General features: G+C 42.2%; 1 protein-coding gene across 2 annotated transcripts; it reads right to left on the bottom strand.

Annotated features, from left to right (window-relative positions):
- Window positions 1-1298: 1298 nt before the first annotated feature.
- On the bottom strand, window positions 1299-23271 carry LOC135626244 (uncharacterized). Of its 2 annotated transcripts, XM_065131419.1 has the most exons (7): window positions 23128-23271; window positions 22974-23022; window positions 22748-22885; window positions 21499-21732; window positions 1784-1823; window positions 1606-1703; window positions 1299-1535 (listed from the first exon to the last, which is right to left on the bottom strand). In XM_065131419.1, exons 1-7 carry the CDS (start codon window positions 23253-23255, stop codon window positions 1518-1520), a joined length of 705 nt encoding a protein of 234 aa, XP_064987491.1. In that variant the 5' UTR covers window positions 23256-23271; the 3' UTR covers window positions 1299-1517. The 2 variants fall into 2 exon arrangements, with proteins under 2 accessions (XP_064987491.1, XP_064987492.1); XM_065131420.1 differs by lacking the exon at window positions 1299-1535 and having other exon boundaries at window positions 1610-1703; window positions 1784-1825; window positions 21500-21732.
- Between the last annotated feature and the right edge of the window lie 593 nt (window positions 23272-23864).

Here is a 23864-nt window from a genome sequence, read left to right on the forward strand (position 1 = left end):
ATCGATTGGTCAAAAGTCAAACACCACCTCTATATTTGCATTTGAACCCCCCTGACTTTTTTGTGCATAAGTCCTTCAGAGATTATTATTTTATATAGTATATCCATTTTTATTTTTTTAAGTGCATTTATTTTATACTTATAGTCGATCTTATATTTTGTGTTTAACAAATTTTACAAAATCCCAATTATATTTTTCCAATGAATGTAGTAACCTTTTTTATAGTTATAGTCATTTTTTCCATAATAAAATTCCATTTAAACATTAACAGTAATAAAAATCAGTAGTAATCAAGCTGTCTATTTCCTTGATTAAGAAGAGCACAAAGGATAAATCTAATTGATTTGAATGACCAAAAGAGGCTCTTAACGATAAAAAGAAAACGTCCATTAATATATTGGTGTTAGTGACTCTAGTATTTTCAAACGAACAAGTTTTCCTCTGATTATTGAGAAATCATGAAAAAATTGCAGTGTGGAAGGAACTCACGTCATACTGACAGCTTCATCTCATTGAGCATCCCTTTCTGTTCTCCATCCATTTCTGTAGAACATCATGCTGAAATATTATTAGACAAATACTACAGCAAACTGTCTTCCTCAAATTATTTGCAAGACAACATATTACAGATCAAATGTGCCTGTAAAACAATTCAGAAAATTTAAGAGACATGCTATCTTATGGCACAAATCAAGGAGTACAGATTTCTCGGTGTAGCATCAAGCCGACATAATAGAAGACTTTTGTTGAAATACAACCAAGAAAGCTTTCAAAGTGTAAAAAGCTCGGGAGAATTTAGCAACATCCAAAGATTCCTTGGAAATATAGCAAATATAACTAAAATTTCTGAACAGGAGTTAAAAATATTTTTAAAAAATAGTACACAAATTAAAGACGAGGAATATGACATTTGTTCTAACTATCATCCTCATATTGCGGAAGATTGTCCTCTTTTTTTGCAATGGGACCTGCATAGAGATACATAATCTAATATTCATCAAGACTCTGACGCAAATAGCTGCCACTATCTTGTTTCATCACTAATCACCACATGAGAATGTCTTTTTTGAGGCAAGTCTCAGGAAAACTTAAGTTCTTATACCTTCATGAGATCACCAAGTTTAGAGCTATCTTGGTGCACCTCAAATAGCAAATTTTTACATGGTAACACATATTTGCTAAATTTAGCACAAGTGTAGAACTTAGCTGCATGGCCTCCATTGCAAGGAGTAACAACAGCTTCCACCATACATAGGCATTACCAAAATAGGAAATAACTCAGAACATGCAATATCTGCTACCGCACAAGATGATAAGTCAGCTGCAATTACTTATTTGATCACAATTGCAAGTTATTTATGTTACAGATCTTTTCCTTCACAGTGTTCATGAATAAATTACATGTTAGTATCATCAAAAAGTATCTTTCTATACAAGACAGTAGTAAAAGATTTGATCACTTGGAAGTCCTTTGTCTAGTAGCTGTGAACAGCTCTTAACATGTAGCGAGAAGAATATCATAGGATCTCAGAGATCTGCAGGGTGAAAAACTGACTCAGTCAATACTACGTCATTTACACAAATTAGCCTAAAAGCTCAACTCACATTTATGGGCATCTCTGCAATGATGAGACCACTGTTCTCCTCGAGCCCTTTAAGAGCCACTACCTCACCTCCAACAACCATGTTGATCACAATCCCATCTGCAGGCCCATCATATTAAGTCACTACTATGAATTCAGGAATGATGTGCTGTACAAAAGGTGAAACGAAAAGGGGAGACCTGCTGCTAAACAGGTTGACATACGTCTCAAATATGTTTCCTGCAGGCAACACAGAACTTCATAAGCAAATACTTCATTCCATGTTAAAAGAGCTTTACATTTAAACTGAACAAAAAATTGATATAGAAAGCCAACCCTAACAATAGTTCTGCTCATACATAAATCAATTCTATCTAATGTATTTTTAGTCAAAACCAATGTAGCCAAAGGCGCTAGGCGCTAAAAGGCACCAAGGTGCCAAAATGTCGACCCTAACAATAGGTGCTCGCAAAGCAAGACGCTCATGAAAAATAAAATTTAAAATATAAATAAGAAAAAAATATGAATAATAAAATAAAAAAGATAAAATTTAAGTATTATTAACAATGATTAACATTACAAGAGAAAGAAACAAAGGGATGAAGAGGGAGAAGAAGCTAAGAGGAGGAGAAGAAGAGGGGGGGTGGGAGATATTGGTCGGGAGGGTAGCCATAGGGGAGGAGGAGAGAGAGGGGGCTGACAGTTGGTAAGGGAGCAAGAAGACAAAAAGGGAGGGGACAGAGTTACTATAAGAAGCTGTCATTGGAGGGCCACCTTACACAAGAAAGCTGCTTGGCAATTGTCGAAGGGCTGCCTTCACGCACATCGTAGGAGGAAGATATAGTGTTCATCATTAGGGTTTAGGAGGAAGACACGATGATCTCACTTTATTCAGGTGCGTGACTGAGCTGCCCAACGTCTATAGGTTGGTGTTAGAATGATCTCACTTTATTCTACAATCTGCATCACTGAGTTAATGACTGTCTATAGGTTGGTGTTAGAATGATTCAACATCTTTCATGGTATTTCCTAATTTGTTATGAACTGACAAAGAAGATGAATAGGATGAACACACTTTTCTTTCCTTCGCCATCGTTTTCTTCCATGACATTATTATACAATATCTTTAGATGACAATTCATCATCCTTATCAGAATCTGCACCATACTTCCCAGTCTTACACTGTTTTAGAATTAGATCTAAAACATTGAGAATTTATGCGCCTCAGTGATTTCTACTGTGCAAGGTTGTTAGGATCCCTTTATTTTCTGAGCTTTTGAATAATGTTTATTAAGTTTGTTTAATTCAGTAAGAGTCGGATAGAGATTTATTTAATTTTTATTTATTTTTAAGAGTCCAAGTCCTGATGGACTCTGGATTGAAACTCTATAAATAGGGATGTAACTATTTCTTTTCGACAAGTAATAAAATATTATTCAGTCCTTTGACGAACCCTAAGAGGTCGATCCCCTCGAAATGATCAAGAAAGCCGATACCCTCGAAGTGATCAAGAAGGTCGATCCCCTCGAAGTGATCATCCCCTTTCTTCTATGATAAAACCCTAAGGGTCTTATCATTTGGTATCAGAGCAGTGATCCTCCACGTTCTCGTTGTAATTTCTCACAATACCTCGTCGCAGTTATCATCATCCAAGAAAAAAAAAGGGGGGAAAGGGAAAGAGAACGCAGCCACATCCTTCTCGAGTGAGAAAGAAGCCCGGCCAGCGAAACAGAGTCCATCGTCGCGGCCAGCCAGAGTCGCTGCCGCGACCACTACTACCATCGGTTGCCACCACCGCCGCCCCTTCTTCCTGGCCAGCACCCCCCCTCGTTGCACCGTAGCAGCCCTCCAGCCGTGCACCCTATCCCGCTCGAGCGAGAAAGGGTTGCCACCGCTGTTCCCGGCCAGCGGACCACCCCCTCACAGCGCCTAGCCTCGGTGACCCTTTGCTGCTACTCACCCTCAGCGACACTGCTCCCAGCCGCACCACCACTGCTACCTCTCAACCCCGACAGCAACCTTCCCTTCTCCCAGTGACAGAAACAGAGCATTGTTCCATGCCGCACCACCACCGCTGCCCCTTCTTCCGGCCAGCGACCACCGCTGCCGCTGCTCTCCGGCTAGCACCCCCCACCCCCCCTTCTCCATCAACATCCACAATAGTCGCTGGTTGCCACCGCAACAGGGAAGGAAGAAAAGAGGTGAAGCAAGGCAACCATAGCCATCGGTCCCTCTGCTACCGTAGTTGTCGTTGCTTCCCGACCAGCGACCATCGTTGCCCACCTCTCAACTGTGACCCTCATTGCCTTCCCTTAGGTCGCAACCACAACCACTAGATCCACCATCCCTACATCTTCTACCGCTCGACCATCCCCCCTCGTTCTGCCGTAGTCGCCCTCCAACCACAACCGTCGCAACCACCGCAGCCGCCGTAGCCACCTAGGCCTCAACAGCCGCACGCAGCCTCCCAGCCCTCGGCAACATGCCTCCTAGTCGAGAGCAGTGTGAGGGCAACCACGCCCCATCCTGCTCAAGCGAGAAAGGGCCGCCGCCGTTGTTCCCGGCCAACGGACCACTCCCCACGCTGACGCCGCCTCCTCGTAGCGACCACAGCGCTCTCACCCCAACGCTACCCCAGGCCAAACTTCATAGCAATCGCACCAAATAGTGCAATACTGATGCCCTTGACCCGACACCAAAAACAGGAATCGGAGATTATAGATCTATAGTCTTACGCAATGGCTACCAACAACTTAGTGAAAGCCCAATTAGAAACCTTGGAAACCATAATTGAGAACTGACTACAAGAAACCCTTAACGATTTTAAAAAGAGTCTATTAGAGAGCTTCAGCAAATTTCAACAAGATGAAAGTTCAAGTCTTACATTGAATCGATCTGAAGACATGGGAAAAAGGAACCAAGAACAGGACACAAGCTACCCACGCATGAAGGTGGAATTTCCAAGATGGGAAAATGAAGATCCAACCAGTTGGATCTCTAGGGCAAAAAAAAATTTTCGTTTTCACATAACTCCAGAAGAATCCAAGGTAGAAATAGCTTCAATCCAACTAGATGGAGATGCAATCCAATGGTATGATTAGTACGAAACTTGTCACGGGGTTCCCTCATGGAAGCAATTCAAGAAAGGACTTCTTATTCGCTTTGGATCATCTGAATACGAGAATGTTGATGGGCAGCTCGCCAAAATTCGTCAGACTTCCACAGTGTTAGAATATCAGAGCAGATTTGAACGATTGTCAAATCAAGCCAGAGATTAGTCCGAACAACAACTGATGGGTACATTTATCGAAAGACTTAATTCAGAAATCTGGTGAAGTCAATGTTAGGATCGGAGCAGTACTAAGGGGGGGGTTGAATTAGTGCAGCGGATTAAAACTCGTAAGTTTAAAAACGATTTCATAAATGCGTAGAGATTTCGATTCGACAAAGAATGACTTGGTAAAAGTAGCTCGAGTAAAGTAAAGAGTTGAAAACCAAAAATTTACTGCTATGTAAATAAAGGTTTCTGAAAGGTAAACACTCACACATTCAAGGAACACACCAATTTAAAGTGGTTCAGTCAAATGACCTACATCCACTTGCGAAGCCTTCTTCGATGAGGCTCCAAACTTCCACTAGCAAATCACTTTGAAGGGGAAGGACAAATACCCCTCTTACAACCTTTTACAAGTGGTTCACACTCTTACAGATTTTTCAAAGAGAAAGAGGGAAGTAAACACTTAAGCTATTGAAAACAAGACTTGCTAAATACTTTGCTAAGGCTTTTTCTTAATCTCTAACTTCTCAAAGGTTGTATTCTCTGCTGAGAATTGAGGGGTATTTATAGACCCTAAGAGGATTCAAATTTGGGCTCCAAATTTTGAATTCTCTTGGGTTCCCAATGCAGGTGGTGCCACCGCCTCTGTCTGTCGGTGGCGGTGCCACCGCCTGTCAGTGTCTGACACAGACAATGTACTGGGCGGTGCCACCGCCCAGTCCAACGGTACCACCGCCCGATCCTTGGGTTCTAGGCGATGCCACCGCCCAGTCCGGCGATTCCACCGCCCGACCTTACGGGTCACTAGATGGGCTTCAAATCTAGCCCAAACTAGGTAATATCGGGCCCAGTTGGCCCCTAACCAGGATATAGGATTATCCCTTAATCCTAACCCTAATTACATGCAAACTACGCAACTGAAAACATAGTTCAAGTTTTCAACCGGCAAATGTCGAGTCTCCTTCCGGTGAGCTTTCCGGTGATCTTCCGGTGAACTTCCGATACACCCTCGGATTTCTTCCGACGGACTCCCAACAGGCTCCCGATCTTGTGGCGAGTTCAGCGAGTAGCCGAGCCTTCTCGGTGATCTCCGCGAACCTCCGACGATCTCTTCGGCGGACTTCCGGAAACTCCGACAAGTCCCCGATTTCTTCTCGGTTTGTTCCGGCAGCATCTCCGACGAATCTTCGGACTCTCGAACACCCATCGAACTTGACTCCGGTAGACTTGCTTTATGTCTTCAAGCTATCGTAGTTAATCCTGCACATGTAAAACAAAAGTTCGATCTAGACAATTACTCCTAAGCAATTAATCAAGTTGTCCGGAATATCATTGGTCCCTCGACGCTTCGTTCGATTCTTAGGGGCATCATCCTCTCTTGTGGCCTATTGCCCAATCGGCCAGTTGACTCCGCAACTCCGATATCCTTGGCGCAATACCCGCTCTTCTTGGCCCGATGCCCGAATCCATGGACCGAAGCCTTCTGTCGATACGTCGACCGATCCACCAGCCCGACGTCCAATCTTCTGACATGTTCCTCCGGCACAACATGATTTTCCTGCTTTAATTGTCTCATCCTGATCGAAGCATCCTACGTCAATCTAAACGCAGATTAAATCATAAACACATATCAAGTGGTTTCATCATCAAAATACAAGATTCAACAATCAAAGCTCGCCAACCCCGCACTATGACAGTCGCAATATCATTTGCACGTTTACATGAGGAAAAAATCAGTAGGGAAAATCACCAAAAGTGACAACAAACAGATGATCAGCAAGCCACCTGCCCCCATCTATTCCCAACCGGAACCCTAACACTTGGAGGCTAATCCGAGAAGAACTCAAGGAAAGATCAGCGAAGGGTTTGTGCTGGCACTGTGATGAAAAGTGGAGTAGAGAGCACCGATGTAAACAAGGGCAACTTTTGATGATTGAACCAATTGGGAACTCATTTTCACTTTCGATTGGCATTTCGTTGAGAAATGAAGCGGACAATCGACTCTCAGTAGCACTGATCACCGTTGGTGAGGATATGATAACTATTGTCTTCCATTATCTTCGAAGGGTCTTTGAACCTGTGCAGAGCTCCTCTGCTAGATAGATAAGAGAATTGGGATACTCGGTTTCGCCCATTCTCTTAAGTGTTGAGAAGGCAAAGGTTACTTGACTTCGCCCGCCTTCTCGAGGTTGTACTCCATGCATCGAGCTGGTTACTAGCCTTCGTCTACTATTTGCTCACACTTCTGAAGCACTTGAAGTGTTTGCACTCCTTGCGTTGAGTTAGTTACTGTGATTCACCTTCTCAATACCATCAAACTTCTGGAATGCAGGAAGTTTTCACCCCAACTTGGAGTAAGTCTCTAGTAGTTTTGGTCGCCTTTGGGATTGTGCCGTCTTCTCCATCAACCCGACCGCCTACTCCACTGAGTAGCAAAGGTATAGTACCGCATACTACTTGCTTCGTTCCTTGGTCGTGCACTCTTGCATGACCCGAAGTCCTTCACTTTCGGCTATCTTGATGAGAAGCTCATTGACACCGATCTTACAAAGTTCCTTGGCCTCTGCCCTTCAGCCTTGTCTCGGTACTTGGAGTTTGCCTCTGCATGCTCCGCCTCCTCGGCCCTTTTCACGACCAAGCGCTCTCCCTCCATAAGAGCAAGGGATCAATGACTTTCACGGAAGTCCCGCCTCTGCGGTACCATGGCGCTACCATGCCCATGGCCCTACTATCTGTCACCTCGCATCTGCATCCCTTTTCTTCACGATCAGTAGATATGTCTCTGTGGCACTCCTCCGAGTTCACCTCCATTCTAACTGATGCTTGATTTTGGGTAGCTAAGTCCCTCTGGACTCATCGTCGCTTCCTCGCCCCTTTCGATCTCCTGCTTCAACACCTCTGTGTTCTCCAAGCAGCTCCCTTTGGTCGATGGAAAAGACTGTAACTCTCATGCATGACCTCTGCCATCACATTGTAGGATTTGCACCGATTCTGTTCTCCTTAGCTTCCTTGGTAGCAACGTTCGCTTACTCCACCTTGTCCTCTGACTTGCCGGGCTCCCTTAAGCAAATATGGGCTCTGGAGTAGTCCAACTCTCCAGCTACTTCGATCATACCTCTGCATGATCAAGTCCCTCCCATGGGACTCACTGGTACCTGCATTCGAACTTTTCCCTTGGTGGAACACAGCCCCCATATGCTGATGACCAAGGCTTTCATCCGATGCAAAATTCGATGCACGCACGGAAGACCCGCCTCTGCGGTACCATGGCCTTCACTCCTTGAATCCATAGCCCTTCTTATCGTCATGTTGTTCACCGAAGTGGAGCTTCCAGTAGCTCCCGATCATACCTCCATATGATCTAGTCCCTCACGGGACTATGTTATGTGTATCGCATTGCCACAAACTGTTCCACCACGATCCGCTGCACCATGTCGTCTCCTGGTGACATCTCTATTGCATTCTGATCCTTGTGGGATAAACTCGAATTGTGATCCCTCCATGTGTGGCCTCTGCCAATACATCGTAGGGTCTCTTTCACCTTCGATTTTGTTCGCTCCTTTGACAATCGGCATTCATCCACCCACTCTTGGGTCACACCTAGATGAAGCACCGCTCTAGGACAGTCCATCGCCTAGTAGCTCCCGAAGTCCACCGATTTCGTTGCAATTAGTGCACCATTGTCTGGATCCTGGGCCTCTGCCCCTACCAGCACAATCTCCGCTGCGCATCGCTTCCTGCCTGGCAACTTGACTGGCAACACTATGGCATATTCTTCAAGAGTACCCGCCTCCGCATCCTCTTGCCCCGTGCCAAGGCCTTCTGAACCCAACTTCGCCTCCGCAAGTTGAGTCACCTTGGTTCCTTAATGTTTCTCCGAAAGAAGGTGCATGTACCCAAAAGCTCCCTTCGTCTTTGGCACCATGCAATATGAGTCTGCTCCGTCAAAATGAAGGACCCATGGAGCAACATGATCCTGCTCTTGCCTCTGCAAAAGTTCATGTCCTTGACCTCTGTCCAAGGAAAGCACTGTGCCTCCGCTCCATGTTCCATCTTCTATGTTGGCTTCGTTCATGCAGCTTGGGTACTTTGCCAAGTTACACCGAAGTTGCTCCGCTCCTCGATTTTGCATTGAGTTGATGGTGGCCGTCGCGCCCACCATTCCACGAGTCAACCCTCCCATTGAGTCTGATCTCCATATCGACTCCAACTATGTCTTCATTTGTGTTGCCTTAGGTCGCTCCCCCACTTGATCTCGCAATGCATCCACCAATGCACTCTCTCAAGCGAGATCATGCGACGACTCCTCGTCGCTCGCTCGGTCCGTTGAGCATCGTGGAGTTGTTGTTTTTGAGGTACTACTCCTTAACATGTGCGGTCTGTTGCACATGATTCTCCCTCTGGAGAGCTGGGACTTATCCCTCCTGGATATCTATCCCGTTAGAGCAATATCTCTCTTCGTTTCGGAGACCACCATCCCCTTGGACTACTCTGATTTGCTGAACAAACTGCGCATTGTTCTGCCTCCTACAAACGCACTTGCTAGATTGTGACTCCACGTCAATACAGCCCCGCTGCACCACTCAAGGCCTAGCAACATGCTGAACTTGCTGCACACTTCAACCTCCTACGGACGTATCCTTCACATGCCGAAGAGAAAGTTTCAATGCTCCATGGCGCCGAGTATCGGTCGCATTGGGATGGCCGCGAACATTCCATCGTTTGCATACAAGCCCATGCATGAGTACCGAATTCTTCGAGTTCGCAATTCCCATCACCTCTGTGAGCTTTGCACAACTCTTTTGGTCGCTGAGCAACTCATTCCACCTTGCATGGTCTCATCCTTTACCAAGCGCCTCGCTTGCCTTGAGCACCATCAAGTATGGTTGTCAACGTTGAGCCGTAGCTCAAACATAGTCATCCCAACCTTTGTAAGCTCCGCATTCTTCCAAGTTTGCTTGTTCTCGTGGTGCCTCTTGCACGAAGGGTTGGCTATTCCTCTGAATGCTAATCTCAGATGCCCGCTCCTCCGAGCGGCTCCTTTTCCCTACATCTCCATGCCCGTTTTCCCCCAAATGGTCGTGCGTGTGCTGACTGCCCTCAACACAGCCCCGCTAGGTCCCCCACGTTTGCATGCCAAGTGTTTCTATGAGTGCTTGTCCCGCTCTGATACCATCTGTCACGGACTTAGCTGGTTTTGGCTAAGTCGTGCGGCACCCTTGCGTGTCCGTCCGCAAAGGTCAGCCTCCCCGAAGCCTCCCATGATCCCTTAGGACCTACAAAAGAGAAACTGGGTTAGAGAAAGCGCCTCACTCAGGATCCACAAGCAAACATTTCAGGAAACACTTCATAGACAATGCAAATTATAAACAGACTTTACAAGCTCTGAACAGTTGCACAACAAGGGGTCAAAATGATCCACTACAGATCGAAAATCTCTCACAAGTGTCCACATGACACAACCTTTATTTACAAGCCTAAAGCAGCCACCAAACCCAACTAAAATTGAAATATTAAGTCTTTGGTCATCCCTCTACATGTTGTGCAAAGCATGAACATACCAAAAGACACGGACATACATAAGCATTACATCAAACATCCTGTTTAGAAGTTTGTCCGTGACAGTCTGCTCAGCTCCATTGGGTAGCTTTATCTTGCGATCCGCCAAAATGGTTTCAACTCGCTTCTCGTAGGAGGCTTTGGTGGGGGGTAGCCGAGTTGGAACACTTCGGGAAGCATCCTGCGGATCTGAGTGGTAGGCTTTCAAGTTGCTGACGTGAAAAACGTTATGAATTTTAAGCCACGCCGACAGCTACAACCTGTAGGAGACGTTGCCCACTCTACTGATAATTGGAAAGGGCCCTTCATACTTACGCATCAATCCTTTTTGTACTTTGTTCCTAAAGAATTGGAGTGATGCTGGTTGGAGCTTCACCAACACCAAATCGCCGACTTTGAACTCTTACGGTCGCCTTCCCAAGTCGGTCCACTTCTTCATCTTTTTGGCTGCCTTCTCCAAGTCCGCGCAATATCTGCATTTCAGTGCCATTCCTTTTGCAAAGTGATATGTTGACGGACTACTCCTAGTGCATCCGATAGCCAAGGTGTAAGGAGTCGACGGTTGTTGTCCTGTTAAGATCTCGAAGGGGCTCTTGGTGGACGCAGAGCTCCGCTGCAAGTTGTAGGAGAATTGGGTTATGTCCAACAGCTTTACCCAATCTCGTTGGTTGGCACTCACGTAGTGCCGAAGATATTGCTCCAGGAGCGAGTTTATCCTTTCGGTTTGGCCATCTGTCTAGGGGTGGAGGCTAGTGGAGAAGTATAACTTAGACCCCAACAATTTGAATAGCTTGGTCCAGAATCGTCCTAGGAACCGAGCGTCTCGATCACTGATAATATTGTTCGAGACTCCCCAATACTTCACCACATTCTTCATCATCAGCTTGGCCGCCTCCTCTGCTGAACAGTGTACGGGTGCAGCAATGAAAGTTGCATACTTTGAAAATCAATCGATCACCACAAGTATCGATCCGAGTCCCCCTACTGCCGACAAGCTTGATATGAAGTCCAAGGAAATGCTCTCCCACAGCCTTTCTAGTATGGGCAACGGCTCCAAAAATCCCACCGGCTTCCGTTGCTCCACCTTGTCTTGTTGGCAAGTGAGGCACGTTCGAACATATTCCTCCACATCAGTCCCCATCTTCGGCCAGTAGAAGGCCCTCTCCACGAGAGCCAAGGTTCTGTGAATGCTCGAATGTCCAGCCCAAAGAGAATCGCGACACTCTCTTAAGAGCTCACACCTCAAATTGTCCACTCGAGGGACATAAACCCTATTCCCTTTTATGTAAACGAGTCCCTCCTGGACCCAAAATCGTCGTGCCTTGCCTTCTTTGATGAGTTGCATCAGGGTTACTGCCTGGGGATCATTGTACAATCCATCCCTAATCTTGAAAAGGAAGTTGGAGTGCAACTGACTTGCTTGGCCTCTGCCCTCCAACTGTACGGCATTCACTCGCTCCACTTTCCGGATCAATGTATCGGCCACGACATTTGCTTTTTCGGGCTTGTACTCCATTACTATATCAAACTCAGCCAGGAAGTCCTGTCATCGTGCTTGCTTTGGGGAGAGTTTCTTCTGAGTTTGGAAATAGCTCAAAGCGATGTTGTCTGTACTCAACACAAATCGTGATCCAAGAAGGTAGTGCCGCCAAACTCATAGACAGTGGAACACTGCTGTCATCTCCTTCTCGTGCACCGGATACCACCGCTCGGTCTCGTTGAGCTTGCGGCTCTCATAGGCCACCGAATTACCCGCCTGTATGAGTGCTCCCCCAATAACGAAGTCTAAAGTATTTGTATGGACTTCGAAGGGTTCCCTATAGTCCGGCAATTTGAGCACCAGTTCTTCCAACACAACAGCCTTCAGATCTTGGAATGCAGCTTCACATTTATCATACCACCTCCAAGGCTGCTCCTTCTTCAGCAACTTCGTCAGTGGAGTTGCACGCTTCAAATACCCCGCTATGAAGCGTCGATAATAGTTGACGAAACCAAGGAAGGATCTCAGCTCTAGCACCTTCTTTGGAGTTCGTCATTCCGCAACAGCTTGCACCTTTGATTTGTCCATCTGAATGGAGCCATCACCAATTCGATGCCCCAAGAATAAGATCTCTGTTTAAGCAAAGTAGCACTTCTCCCTTTTCACGAACAAAGTGTTCTCCCTGAAAACCTAAAAAATTGTCCGAAGGTGCTCGACATGCTCCTCGAGCGTTTGGCTGTAGACGACGATATCGTCCAAGTAGACGACCACGAACTTATCCAAATACTCTTTGAATAGTTGGTTCATAAGAGTACAGAACGTGGTTGGAGCGTTGGTTAAGCCGAAAGGCATCACCAATAACTCAAACGCCCCATACCTGGTCACGCAAATAGAGTCTCCAATGGCATCAAAAAAAGATCCTGCATGGAAGTATAATTATATAAAGGATCCGAAAGATCCTAATGCAGTGACTGGCATATTCTGCGATAAGACTACTAGAGATGGTATTTTTCATGCAAAACAACATTTAGTAGGAAATTTCAAGAATGCAGCAGTTGGCAAAAAGTGTCCACCTGAGGTAAAAGAAGAGTTGCTGAGTTATATGAATGAAAAGAAGACACAAAAGAATGAATCTTACAGGAATTTACCAGAAGACAATGTTGAACATCTCAGGGATGAAGAAGAAAATTATTCTATGAGTATTAACCCAAGTAGGAAAAAAGTATACGATAAAAAAGCAAAAGAAGTTATGAGCACTAAGAAGGGTAAAAAAAGACCGATGAATCTATATATGTTTCAAGGATCCCAGAAGCAACAAGGGCAAGCAGGAGGCTCAAAATTTAGACGAACAAATATAAGTGATGCTTGTGATAAAGAAATAAGAGGAAGAACAATTCAGCACATTGCTCGCTTCTTCTATCAGGTTGGTCTTCCCTTTAGTACAACTCGTTTAGACAGTTTTAAAGATATTGAAAAATATGGTGCGGGATTAAAACCTCCAAGTTATTATGAGATGCGAGTTTCATTATTGCAAAAATAGTTGAATTATACAAATGACTTACTAAAGGGTCATAAAGAATCATGGGCAACACATGGTTGCTCTATTATGTCAGATGTTTGGACTGACAGGAGGCGCAGGAGTATAATTAATTTTATGGTTAACTGTTTTTTAGGGACTATGTTTGTAAAGTCAATAAATGCTTCATCTTTTGTAAAATCTGGAGACAAGATATATGATTTACTTGACAACTTCATGGAAGAAATTGAAGAACAAAATGTTGTTCAAATCATAACCGACAATGGAAGCAACTATGTATTAGCTGGTAATATTCATCTTTTGAATTTTTTAATTATTTTATCTTCAATTAAATGTGTTAAAACTCTTAAGTCTTATCATTTTTGTTATCCTTTGTCTCAGGTAAATTACTTAAAACAAAAAGACAACACTTATATTGGACTTCATGTGCAGCACATTGTATTGATTTAATGTTGGAGGATATTGGAAAGATCTTAGACATCAAGAAAACCCTAGAGAAGGCAATTTTTGTTGTTGGATTTCTTTATAATCATATTGGGGCTTTGAATATGACGAGAGAATTTACAGGGAACAAAGAATTAGTTAGATATGATATCACCCGATTTGTTACTTCATTCTTGACATTAGTGATCCTTACATGCTCAAAGACCTCTGAGAAATGGGTGACAAGCAAATGGGCAAAAGAAACAAAAGGCAAGAGGGCTACTGATATCATCTTAATGCCATCCTTTTATAATCATGTAGTTTATATATCAAAGGTAATGGGCCCTCATGTTCGAGTCTTTCGGTTGGTGGATAATGAAAATAAACCTGCAATGAGATATATTTATGAGGCTATGGATAAAGCAAAGGAGACGATTAAAAGGTCTTTTAATGAAAATGAAGAAAAATATGATAAAATTTTTACAATCATTGACGAAAGATGAAATTGTCAACTTCATTGTCCCTTACATACAGTAGGATATTATTTGAACCTTGAATTCTTTTATAAGATTAAATCTGTTGGGTTTGATGCAAAAATTTTGGATGGGTTATATCAGTGAGTTGCAAAATTAGTTCCCAGTCTTGAGGTTCAAGATAAGATTATTCGTGAATTATCTTTATATAAAAATGTCGAATGTCTTTTTGAAATTTCAATTATCGTTCGATCTAAGACAACTACGTCTGCAGGTATTAATAATTTGATATAATTAATTTCATATATATTATGTTACTATGTTATTGCTAATAATAACATAAATTTTGCAGCTGAATGATGGAGTCTATTTGGAAATTCCACCACGAACTTACAGTAATTTGCTATCAAAGTACTTAGTTTGACATATAATGCTTCGGGTTATGAGCGAAATTGGAGTGTCTTTGAGCATGTAAGGATCACTAAATATTTTTATTTTAATTTATTTATTTATTTAGATAGATGTATTAATATATTTTTAAATTATATGACATTACAGATTCACTCGAAGAGAAGTAATCGGTTGGAACATCAACGATTGCACGATCTTGTTTACGTAAAGTATAATCAAGCTTTGAAGACTCATCATGATTTGCAAAATAGAATTGATTCAATCTCATTGCAAGATATTGATAATTCAAATGAGTGGTTGATAGGAGAAATGGGTGCTAACTTGTAAGATGCCGAAGACAAGCTTGTATTTGAAGATGATAAATTGACATGGGGAGATGTAGCAAGAGCTTCAGGTGCTGGATAATTACAAACATATACAAGACGGATGACAAAGAGAAAAATGTGTGCAAAAGCATCAAGCTCGGCTCCTGCTATTATTGAAGACATAGAGAATGAAACATATTTTGATGAAGAGGAAGGAGTCGAAGGACAAGAGGAAGAGGACGGATTCAACAAAGATGATTTGTGTGAAAATGATGATAATATTGATTATGATGAATGACTTTGATGTAAAATTTTATTGTTTTGAATTTTGAACTTTTTGTTAATATGACATTATGATTTTGTATCTTAGATTTTATTAATTTAATAGCATATTTTTATTTAAAATTTTAAATAATTATATTTATTAATTATATTATATATTTTTATATTTTAGCGCCTCGCTTCGCTCGAGCGAGCGCTTGGGCGAGCGCCTAGTGCCTCGAGCGTTTTTAGACCTTGGCGCCTAGCGCTTTTTAAATCATTGGTTCTAACTTCATAGCATTAGCAGCCACGAATGTTAATTCGTCTTTTCGTATCAGTTGTAATACCGATATCTGTTAAGGTTCCCTGGTTCCTCTCTGAGAGACGGGAACCACACAGGGGTCGTCACCTCCCATCATACATAGAGAGTTTAGGAATGACATTGGCATCAACTTCGCCGCGTGCATGAATTTCATTCCAAGAATCACTTGAAAGTCGTCCAGTGGCACCGCCATCATGTTTGTGCTCCCACTCCATGTTCCAATCTTGATAGGAACTCCCTTTGCCAATCTGGAGATTCGCTTGGCCTCCGAGTTCACCGCCTTTATTCGACTTAGGTTCTTCTCCAAGATCAGCCCAAGTCGTTTTGTTTCTCGATCGGCAATAAAGTTGTGGGTAGCTCCCGTGTCCACCATTACACGGGTTGTTTGGCCATTGAGCTCAATGTCCACGTACATCAGTTCACTACTCTCTACTTTCAATAGCTTTGCCTTCATGTTCTTCCCCACTTGACCTCGTAATGCATTTAACAAACGCATTGCTCCCATTCAGGGACCCTACGACTCCTCATCGTCGTTGCTAGATTCTAAACTGCTTGAACTAAGGGCGACGGCTTTGCCCTTGTTTGATTTAGGGGGATGGATGGAAGCTGTTAAAGCATTGAGTGCTTGTTTCTATGGGCACTCCCTCACCATGTGCGACCCTCCGCATAAGAAGCATCCGCCAGGTTTCGGGGCCTTGCCTTTTGAGCTTGGCCCTTTGTGGGAACTCTTCTTCCTCTGTTCGCCTCCAAGCTCCTTCCCTCGAGAATATTTTGGAGGGCGATTTCCTGAAGATGGTTTCCTTTTTCCCGGGTCCTCAGAGGAAACAAAGTCAATGAGCCTTTCTACGACAGCAATTGCCCCGATCACATCGGTGACATTTCTTCGATGCAGTTCTTGTTGAGCCCATGGCTTCAAACCATCAAGGAAGCTGAATAGCTTATCCTTCTCGGACATGTCCTGTATGTCCAGCATTAGCGCAGAAAATTGCTTCACGTAGTCTCGGATGGAAGTACTTTGGAGGAGTTGTCTCAACTTCCTCCATGCGACGAACTCTGTGTTCTCAGGTAGAAACTGAGTTCTCAACTCTCACTTTAAGTCCTCCCATATGTCCACCCGACACCGACCTTGTTGGATCTCCGTCCAACGGGTTCACCACCAAAGTTTTGCATCCCCATTCAAATATATGGTTGCTATCGAAACTTTTGTTTCTTCAGAATCAGACCTCGTAGCTCGAAATTATTGTTTCATGTCGAACAAGAAATTCTCGAGCCCTTTAACATCTCGGGCGCCTCCATAACAATGCGGCTCGGGTGCCCTCAAGTTTTGTGGCGGCGCAACACGGGTGTTGCTTCCTCCCGCATTCAATACCCTTGTGAGCATGGTCACCCTGGAAGTGAGTTCTGCCACGACTTCCTGCAAATGTTGCACGGATTCTTTGGTGTCGTCCAACAGTCGATCGACTAGGGCCTCGACCTTGTCGATTCGGGATTCAACTTCTTCTTGCGAGCTCTCTACTCCAAGAAGCCTTCGCTGGCCTTGGTAGAGTTCCTCCAAGCTCACTTCAAGAACATCCAAGTAGGTTTCCGCCGTTGTGAGTCTCTCCTTATGGCTCTTCTTCCCGATTGGCGTTCCAGATTGCGCCTCCTCCGCTCGCGGAGAGTAGCCAATTTCTCGCTCATCAGATTTGCTGCCACGATCCTCCAAAGCGGCTCCAACGACATAAGAGCGACTTTGCACTTGCAGCCCACCTACGGCTGTTTGGGGTAAAGGTCCGACTTGCCCTGCCTTGCTTGATTCTCCACGATGCTTTGTCATGGCGAATTTACAAAGTTCCTTAGCTGCTTGCTCGAATTGCTTGCCCGCTCTGATACCACAATGTCACAGACTTAGCTGAAATTTCCTAAGTCGTGAGGCACCCTTACGGCCAAGACGCGAACTTAGCTTGAGTTGCCTAAGTCGCGATGCACCCTTGCGCCAACTTCTCAAACTTAGCTGGGATTGCCTAAGTCTTGAGGAGTCCTTGGGACATATACGTCCGCAAAGGTTCAGCCTAGTTGCAACCTCGTACAGGTCCCGAAGGACCTGTAAAACAGAAAGTTGATTAGATTGAAAACGAGCGACGGACAAGTCTCGACGTCTCACAAAGAGGGAAGCTTTACAATCAATTCAGCAAACACCTTGCGTGCACAGGAGAAAAGAGAGGAAGGAGGAAAACAAGGACTTTAGAAGGTAAAACGAACAGTTGCAAGTCCACAAACAACTGCTCACCGAGTGTCAGCCGCGAAGGCAAGTTCCCGTCAAGAAAACATGCGAACTTGTGAAGATTGTTCAACGCCTGACAATATACCGAAGCCTCATCCAGCCCTGTGCCACCCGGGGGGTTCCAAGGTGCTGAGATGGCTGATATTTCGCGTGTTGCAGCGAGCTGCAGAAAACAGCCCGCGGCCCGCGAAAACAGAGCCATTTTGGGGCTTTTTGGCCCAACGCGATGAGCGATTGCACTGTGCACTGCAACCTATTCGAACATGTATTTTTACAAGCAAAAACACAAAACTAAGACAAAACAGGCTGCCATGTCTCTGTTCAAGCATGCAAAAGCGACGAACGGTTCGTTGAACGAAGTTGTTGCGAGTGCGTGACAACCGTTCATGACAGATTGGCTTACCACATTGAAGGCTATAACTAATTCAAAGTAAAGGTCGTTGATTGACAAATTTTAACTTGTGATAGCAAATGTTCAAAGATAAAGTTGATTATACAGGGCCAAGAGTTGCTTGTGGACTTCTTTTTGCTACCCTTGGAAGACTTCGAAGTGGTGCTTGGAATTGAATGACTATCAACCCTGGGTGATGTTTCGTGGAATTTTTCTAAACTAATCATGAAGTTTTTTATTAATGGAAAGCGGGTGATCCTAAAAGGAAGACGTGGAAGTAAGGTCACAACTGCCACTAGCCATTGAATGGAGAGGGTTTTTTAAAAGACTGTAACGACTACTACACCGAAAGGCCGACCTATTACTTACACTATCAAGAAGTGGAGACCGTATTTACTTGATCAACAGTTGTGATGCGCCGCAAATACCATGCGACTAAAGTGCTAAAAGAGAAACTCCCCGAGTTTGATGCTGCTCAACCTTAAGGACAAGGCTGATTTGAAGGGGGAGGAATTGTTAGGATCCCTTTATTTTCTGAGCTTTTGAATAATGTTTATTGAGTTTGTTTAGTTTAGTAAGAATCGGATAGGGATTTATTTAATTTTTATTTATTATTAAGAGTCCAAATCCTAATGGACTTTGGGTGGAACTCTATAAATAAGGATGTAACTGTTTCTTTTCGGCAAGCAATAAAATATTATTTAGTCTTTTGACAAACCCTAGGAGGTCGATCATCTCGAAGTGATCAAGGAGGTCGATCCCCTTGAAGTGATCATCCCCTTTTCTCTCATTTCTTCTATAATAAAACCTTGGGGGTCTTATCAAAGGTCAATCAAGATATGATATTATGTAAAAAGGAAATTGAAGGGTTGAATCATAATAATGTGGTTGCTGGATTGATTTTCTATAAAATGTTAGCACATCAAAAGAACATGGTTCAATAAACTAGCAATTTTTAAGCAAACCTAATTATAATGATTGGTTGGAACCAACAATTCAAAAACAAAACTTGTATTCGACTGCAAATAAGGTGTGCTTGATCTATTCTTAACCTGATGCACATGTACTCATTGTTTCAGGTTCATGGAATGCCAAGAGTCAACGAATTAACAAAGTGAAGCTCTCATAATTCATCAAGAATGGAACTAAAGTGATCCAAGAACTCAATCCAAATGCAACATTAAGGAAGACAAGAAAGTCTTTACAGCACTTCAAATAGAGGGAAGTATTATTAAATCAGTTTTGCATTCGTCACCTTTGCATGTTTTTACATGGCTCTTGGATGCCAAAAAAAGCCTATTTCTTTACTTGATCAAACAATGAAATCCTTCCTTTGGCAAAAAGATCATAATACTAAAGGCATGTCTCTTATTTCTAGGGATGTAGTTATCCATTCAAAAGATGAAGGTGACCTTGGTCTTCCTAATTAAAGTGTCCCAATTTGCTCTTCAAACTAAAAGAATATACATTTACCTTATTAAAGTCAAAAACCTTTGGATCGAGGTTGTTAGTGCCAAATATGGTTGGCACTCATTATGGACGAATACCTATCTCATTAAATCTAACTGGTGTTGGAGACTTTTCATTCAGGCTTCTATAGTTCTGAGATCTGGTTTTACTCATGTTATTGGTGATGGTACTTCTATAAAGTTTTTTAAGGACGACTGATTGTTTGACTTTCTTTACAGTTAATACTTAATACATAGCTTTATTAATATGGCGTTATAATAATCAAATGCATCTTTATGAACTTATAAATGATGGCAACTGAAATTTCATCTTGCTTCATGAGTTATTTGGTAACATTACTGCTTCTAAAATTACTAATATTGAGATATCTCATCCCCTAATGATGACTATATATGTTGGAGGTCTCACTCCAATGGGCAGACACCAACTAGAATAGCATATAAATTCCTCTGTTAAGGATAATATCTATGTCACAATTTGGATCTATGGCATGACTTTGGTTAATTCTTATCATTCCAAAAGTTATTTTATTTTGCAATTACCTACTTCTGTGAGACAAACTAAAATGGGAATTTGTAATGCACATTCTTACTATTTGTGTGAACATCCTTTTGTTGCAGCCTGCAGATATATGGTGGATTGTAGATATATCAAGAAGTCTGTAGGATTTCATGGTGAGACATCTCATGTTAAGGGGATATGGAATAGACCTGCATTCGGATGGGTCAAATTAAATATAGATGGTGCTTTTGATCCCTCTTCGGGTAAGGGATGCTTAGGATTTTGTTTACGATACAGGAATGGAAGATGTCTTTTGAAAGGTTGTAAACCAAATGAGGAGATGAATAACTGCTCAAATGAGGCACTTGCAATTAAGGAGGGCATCATACATGCAGGTAGAGAAGGTGTTTCCAATCTTGAGATTGAAAGTGATAACCTTTCCCTTGTAAAGATCCTAAACAAGGGCAATTCTCCTCCAAGGTTTATCAGAAATTTATTCAGCAACATATTTGATTATATGTCATATTTTCAAAATGTAAAAATCTCTCATAACTTAAAAGATGGGAATAGGGTTACTCATAGTTTGACGGTTCATGCAAAAAATTTAGGATAGAGCAGGTCTGGGGATCCAATTAGACTCTATTTCTATGTCTATTTTGAGCTCTAAAGAGCTTCATGTCAATTGTACTCATTTTTTAAGTTAATATAGTTAATTTTCTTTTGGAAAACAAATAGAAGGTTACAAAAGGAATTATTTACTTGAGTCTCACATTTGTAAGTTGGCAAAACTGTTGAATGAAAAGAAAATTTTGAACCAGACAATATCTAACTGCAGCTAAAAGGAAGTGTCATGATGGCATCTCAAAGACCGCCTTTTCAGAAATATAAAGAAGCTAGCTTCTTTCACTCCATACTATATCGTTCTAGATTTTATTAAACAAGCAATTTGTAAATTTCATCGTGTCAATATCTTAAAAGAAAACTGTTGAGCTCACAAGCCAGCCTATTTTCACAAATTTTGGCTTTCGATAAAAGGAGATATCAGAAAGCAGCAGCAGCAGCAGTTGTCAATCATGAACTGTTGTATGTCAATCTAATTATAAATGACTATAAAGCATATAATATAAAAATGACACATAGCTGGTAAAGGCAAACAAATATATATGAGAAATTTGAAAAGAGAAATACAGTGACAAAAAGAGATCGTTAAAATTTTTTAGTTTAACAAGCCTAAGACTTCACCTTTTTTGTTGGCAGTTCATAATTTATTAGGACACGAGCCAAAAGAGGTGCCTCTCCTGCAGTGACTAATGGTAGGCAGGCATCAGTTACAACTATCATACATGATTTTCGAGCTTCAGTACTAGATTCAAGATCATCCTCAGGAAAAAGGCTAGTGTTTTGGTTCCATTGTGCACTACAGTGGTGGAACTTTTCTAATACCATCGCACGCTCATTTTCTGCCAGATCACTATACTGCATAGGCAAAGATATGCTATGAGTTGTGTACATATTAACTACAAAAAATGGAAAACCATTAATTCAAACAAAATAATCTAGATTTAGATAGAAATCATAAAGGATCTCACTGCAGTAGAAGATGCATTTGGTATCAATTCCATGTTCAAATTACCGAAGCTGCTAATTACAGTGACTGTGTACATAGGGCTAACTCTCCTATTTAAGTAGCAACCATGGAAGAAAAGAAAATGAGGAAATTTTTCAGCTTATACTTGCTGCTAGCAGTAAGCATGTTACTCTAAGTTTCCATTGATTTACCCACATGATTAGTAACTGTTACCTTCATATGTATAAATAATGTAAATGCAAAAGACTTAGTTTAAATACTCAAGAAATGCATGACGAAGCTTACAATGTCACTAGACATTATTACATATTTAAGATTCAAAATACATGATGGCAATAGGATACTTGCAAAACGAGATGGAACAAACAAATGTGATAAAATGAACAATTCATGTAATAGAAGATTAAACTTCAGTGAGACAAGAAACATACATACATATGAAGTTTGGTTAACCATAACATAGGATGAATAATCCTTAACGGCACAGTTGGCTGCGCAAGACCTCTTGCTCCGTTGACCATTCAAATATTAATAAATCACAAACATTCACATTTTTACCCTCTTCCAACTTAAAAAATGATTGATTTATAGATCAGAAACGGAATTTCACATTACAATCATAACAAAATGAAAATGGCTTAAGAATGTACTTTATGCAGCAAACATCAAAAAAATGAAATCCAGTCAAAATTGGTATATTAAAATAAAATCATCAAGATAATTCTTCAATTAACGTCCAAACCTTTTAACTTATCATGTAATTGGCAAACATACCAACAAGTCCACGTGAAAGATCAAACTATCTTGTCACCACATATCCAAATCGAAAAACCTTTTTTCCCCCTCAAAAGCTTCATAAAAACAGTAGACAGTTTAAGAAAATTCGGGGAAAGGTACACCGACCAGTGGGGAGAGAGAGATGGAGGAGAGGTTGGAGACGGCAGCGCAGACAGCGTCCAGCTCGTCCCGCGAGCTGCAGCAGAGCACGATGGGGAGCGACGGACGGCGCCCAGCCACTCCGAGAAGATCCACCAGTGTCTCCTGCCATCCACAATCCAAACCAGATCCAGTTGATCACCAACCAAGATACATACATCTGCAAGATAAGAGTTGGGGGTTCCAGGCATACCATCTTGAACTGAAGCCGATCGACCGCGACGTAGTAGTGACGCCCAGGGCTGAACAACGGAAATCACGGAAAGAATCGTAAAAAACGTCAATCGATGAGAGATACGGGATCGAAGAGAGAAAGGTGGGAGAGGATTGGGGGTTTGGAAGGGGACCTGAAATGGGAGGAGAAAGAGGAGGAGGAGGGAGGTGATGGCGCGGGGAGCAACTCCAAGTGATCCGCGGCCGTTCCCCTCATTCTCTCTCGGTCTCTTTCCTTCGACGACCTACACGTATGTATCATAGCTCGGGTATGTATATCGATCTATGGTAGTTATGTATGTATATACCAATGCGCGTGTATTATATCTTAGTATATGAATGATAATCAACTTTGAAAAGCTTTACGAAATATTAGAAAAATTAATTTTAAAATTAATTTTTTAGTTTATAAAATTAGATTTATTAACACGAAAAATTAATTAAATCCTGATGTGGAATTACGAGCCCAATCGATAAAATCTTAGCATGGTCAAATATTAATTCCGATAGAAAATTAGGTTATGAAAATTTTCAATTCTAACTATTTAAGTTTGGTTCAAGTTTATTATATAAAATCCTTATTTCTCTTTTATTTCTTTCCTTCATTGACACCATAATATAAATTGATATACGATTTTATCATGGAATGTTGTTGTCAAGACATGTTCGAACCTTTTTGTTATTATTGGTGTTTTCAATTGTTTTTGCATAACCGATTTTGTGAGGGAGTTTATAACCTTAGAGAGTGTCATGACCATTACAAACGCATTTTTCTTGGTTGATAGTATTTTTCTTTTGTGTTTCTATTTTATAAAATTTGTAAACGATATACGTTGATTGACGTTATACAGAGGGGAAAATAGTTTTAAAT

The sequence above is a fragment of the Musa acuminata genome, chromosome BXJ2-11 (genome assembly GCF_036884655.1).
Source record: "Musa acuminata AAA Group cultivar baxijiao chromosome BXJ2-11, Cavendish_Baxijiao_AAA, whole genome shotgun sequence".
NCBI classification, from domain to species: domain Eukaryota; kingdom Viridiplantae; phylum Streptophyta; class Magnoliopsida; order Zingiberales; family Musaceae; genus Musa; species Musa acuminata.

What these genes read in the sequence shown, in the direction of transcription:
- LOC135626244 (XM_065131419.1), bottom strand. Translation starts at nt 23,255, where the DNA reads ATGATACATACGTGTAGGTCGTCGAAGGAAAGAGACCGAGAGAGAATG. An exon ending in TCTTTCTCCTCCCATTTCAG is followed by an intron (nt 23,023 to 23,127) that starts GTCCCCTTCCAA and finishes TCCGTTGTTCAG; the next exon opens with CCCTGGGCGTCACTACTACG. An exon ending in ATGAACTGCCAACAAAAAAG is followed by an intron (nt 1,824 to 21,498) that starts GTGAAGTCTTAG and finishes TGTTGCCTGCAG; the next exon opens with GAAACATATTTGAGACGTAT.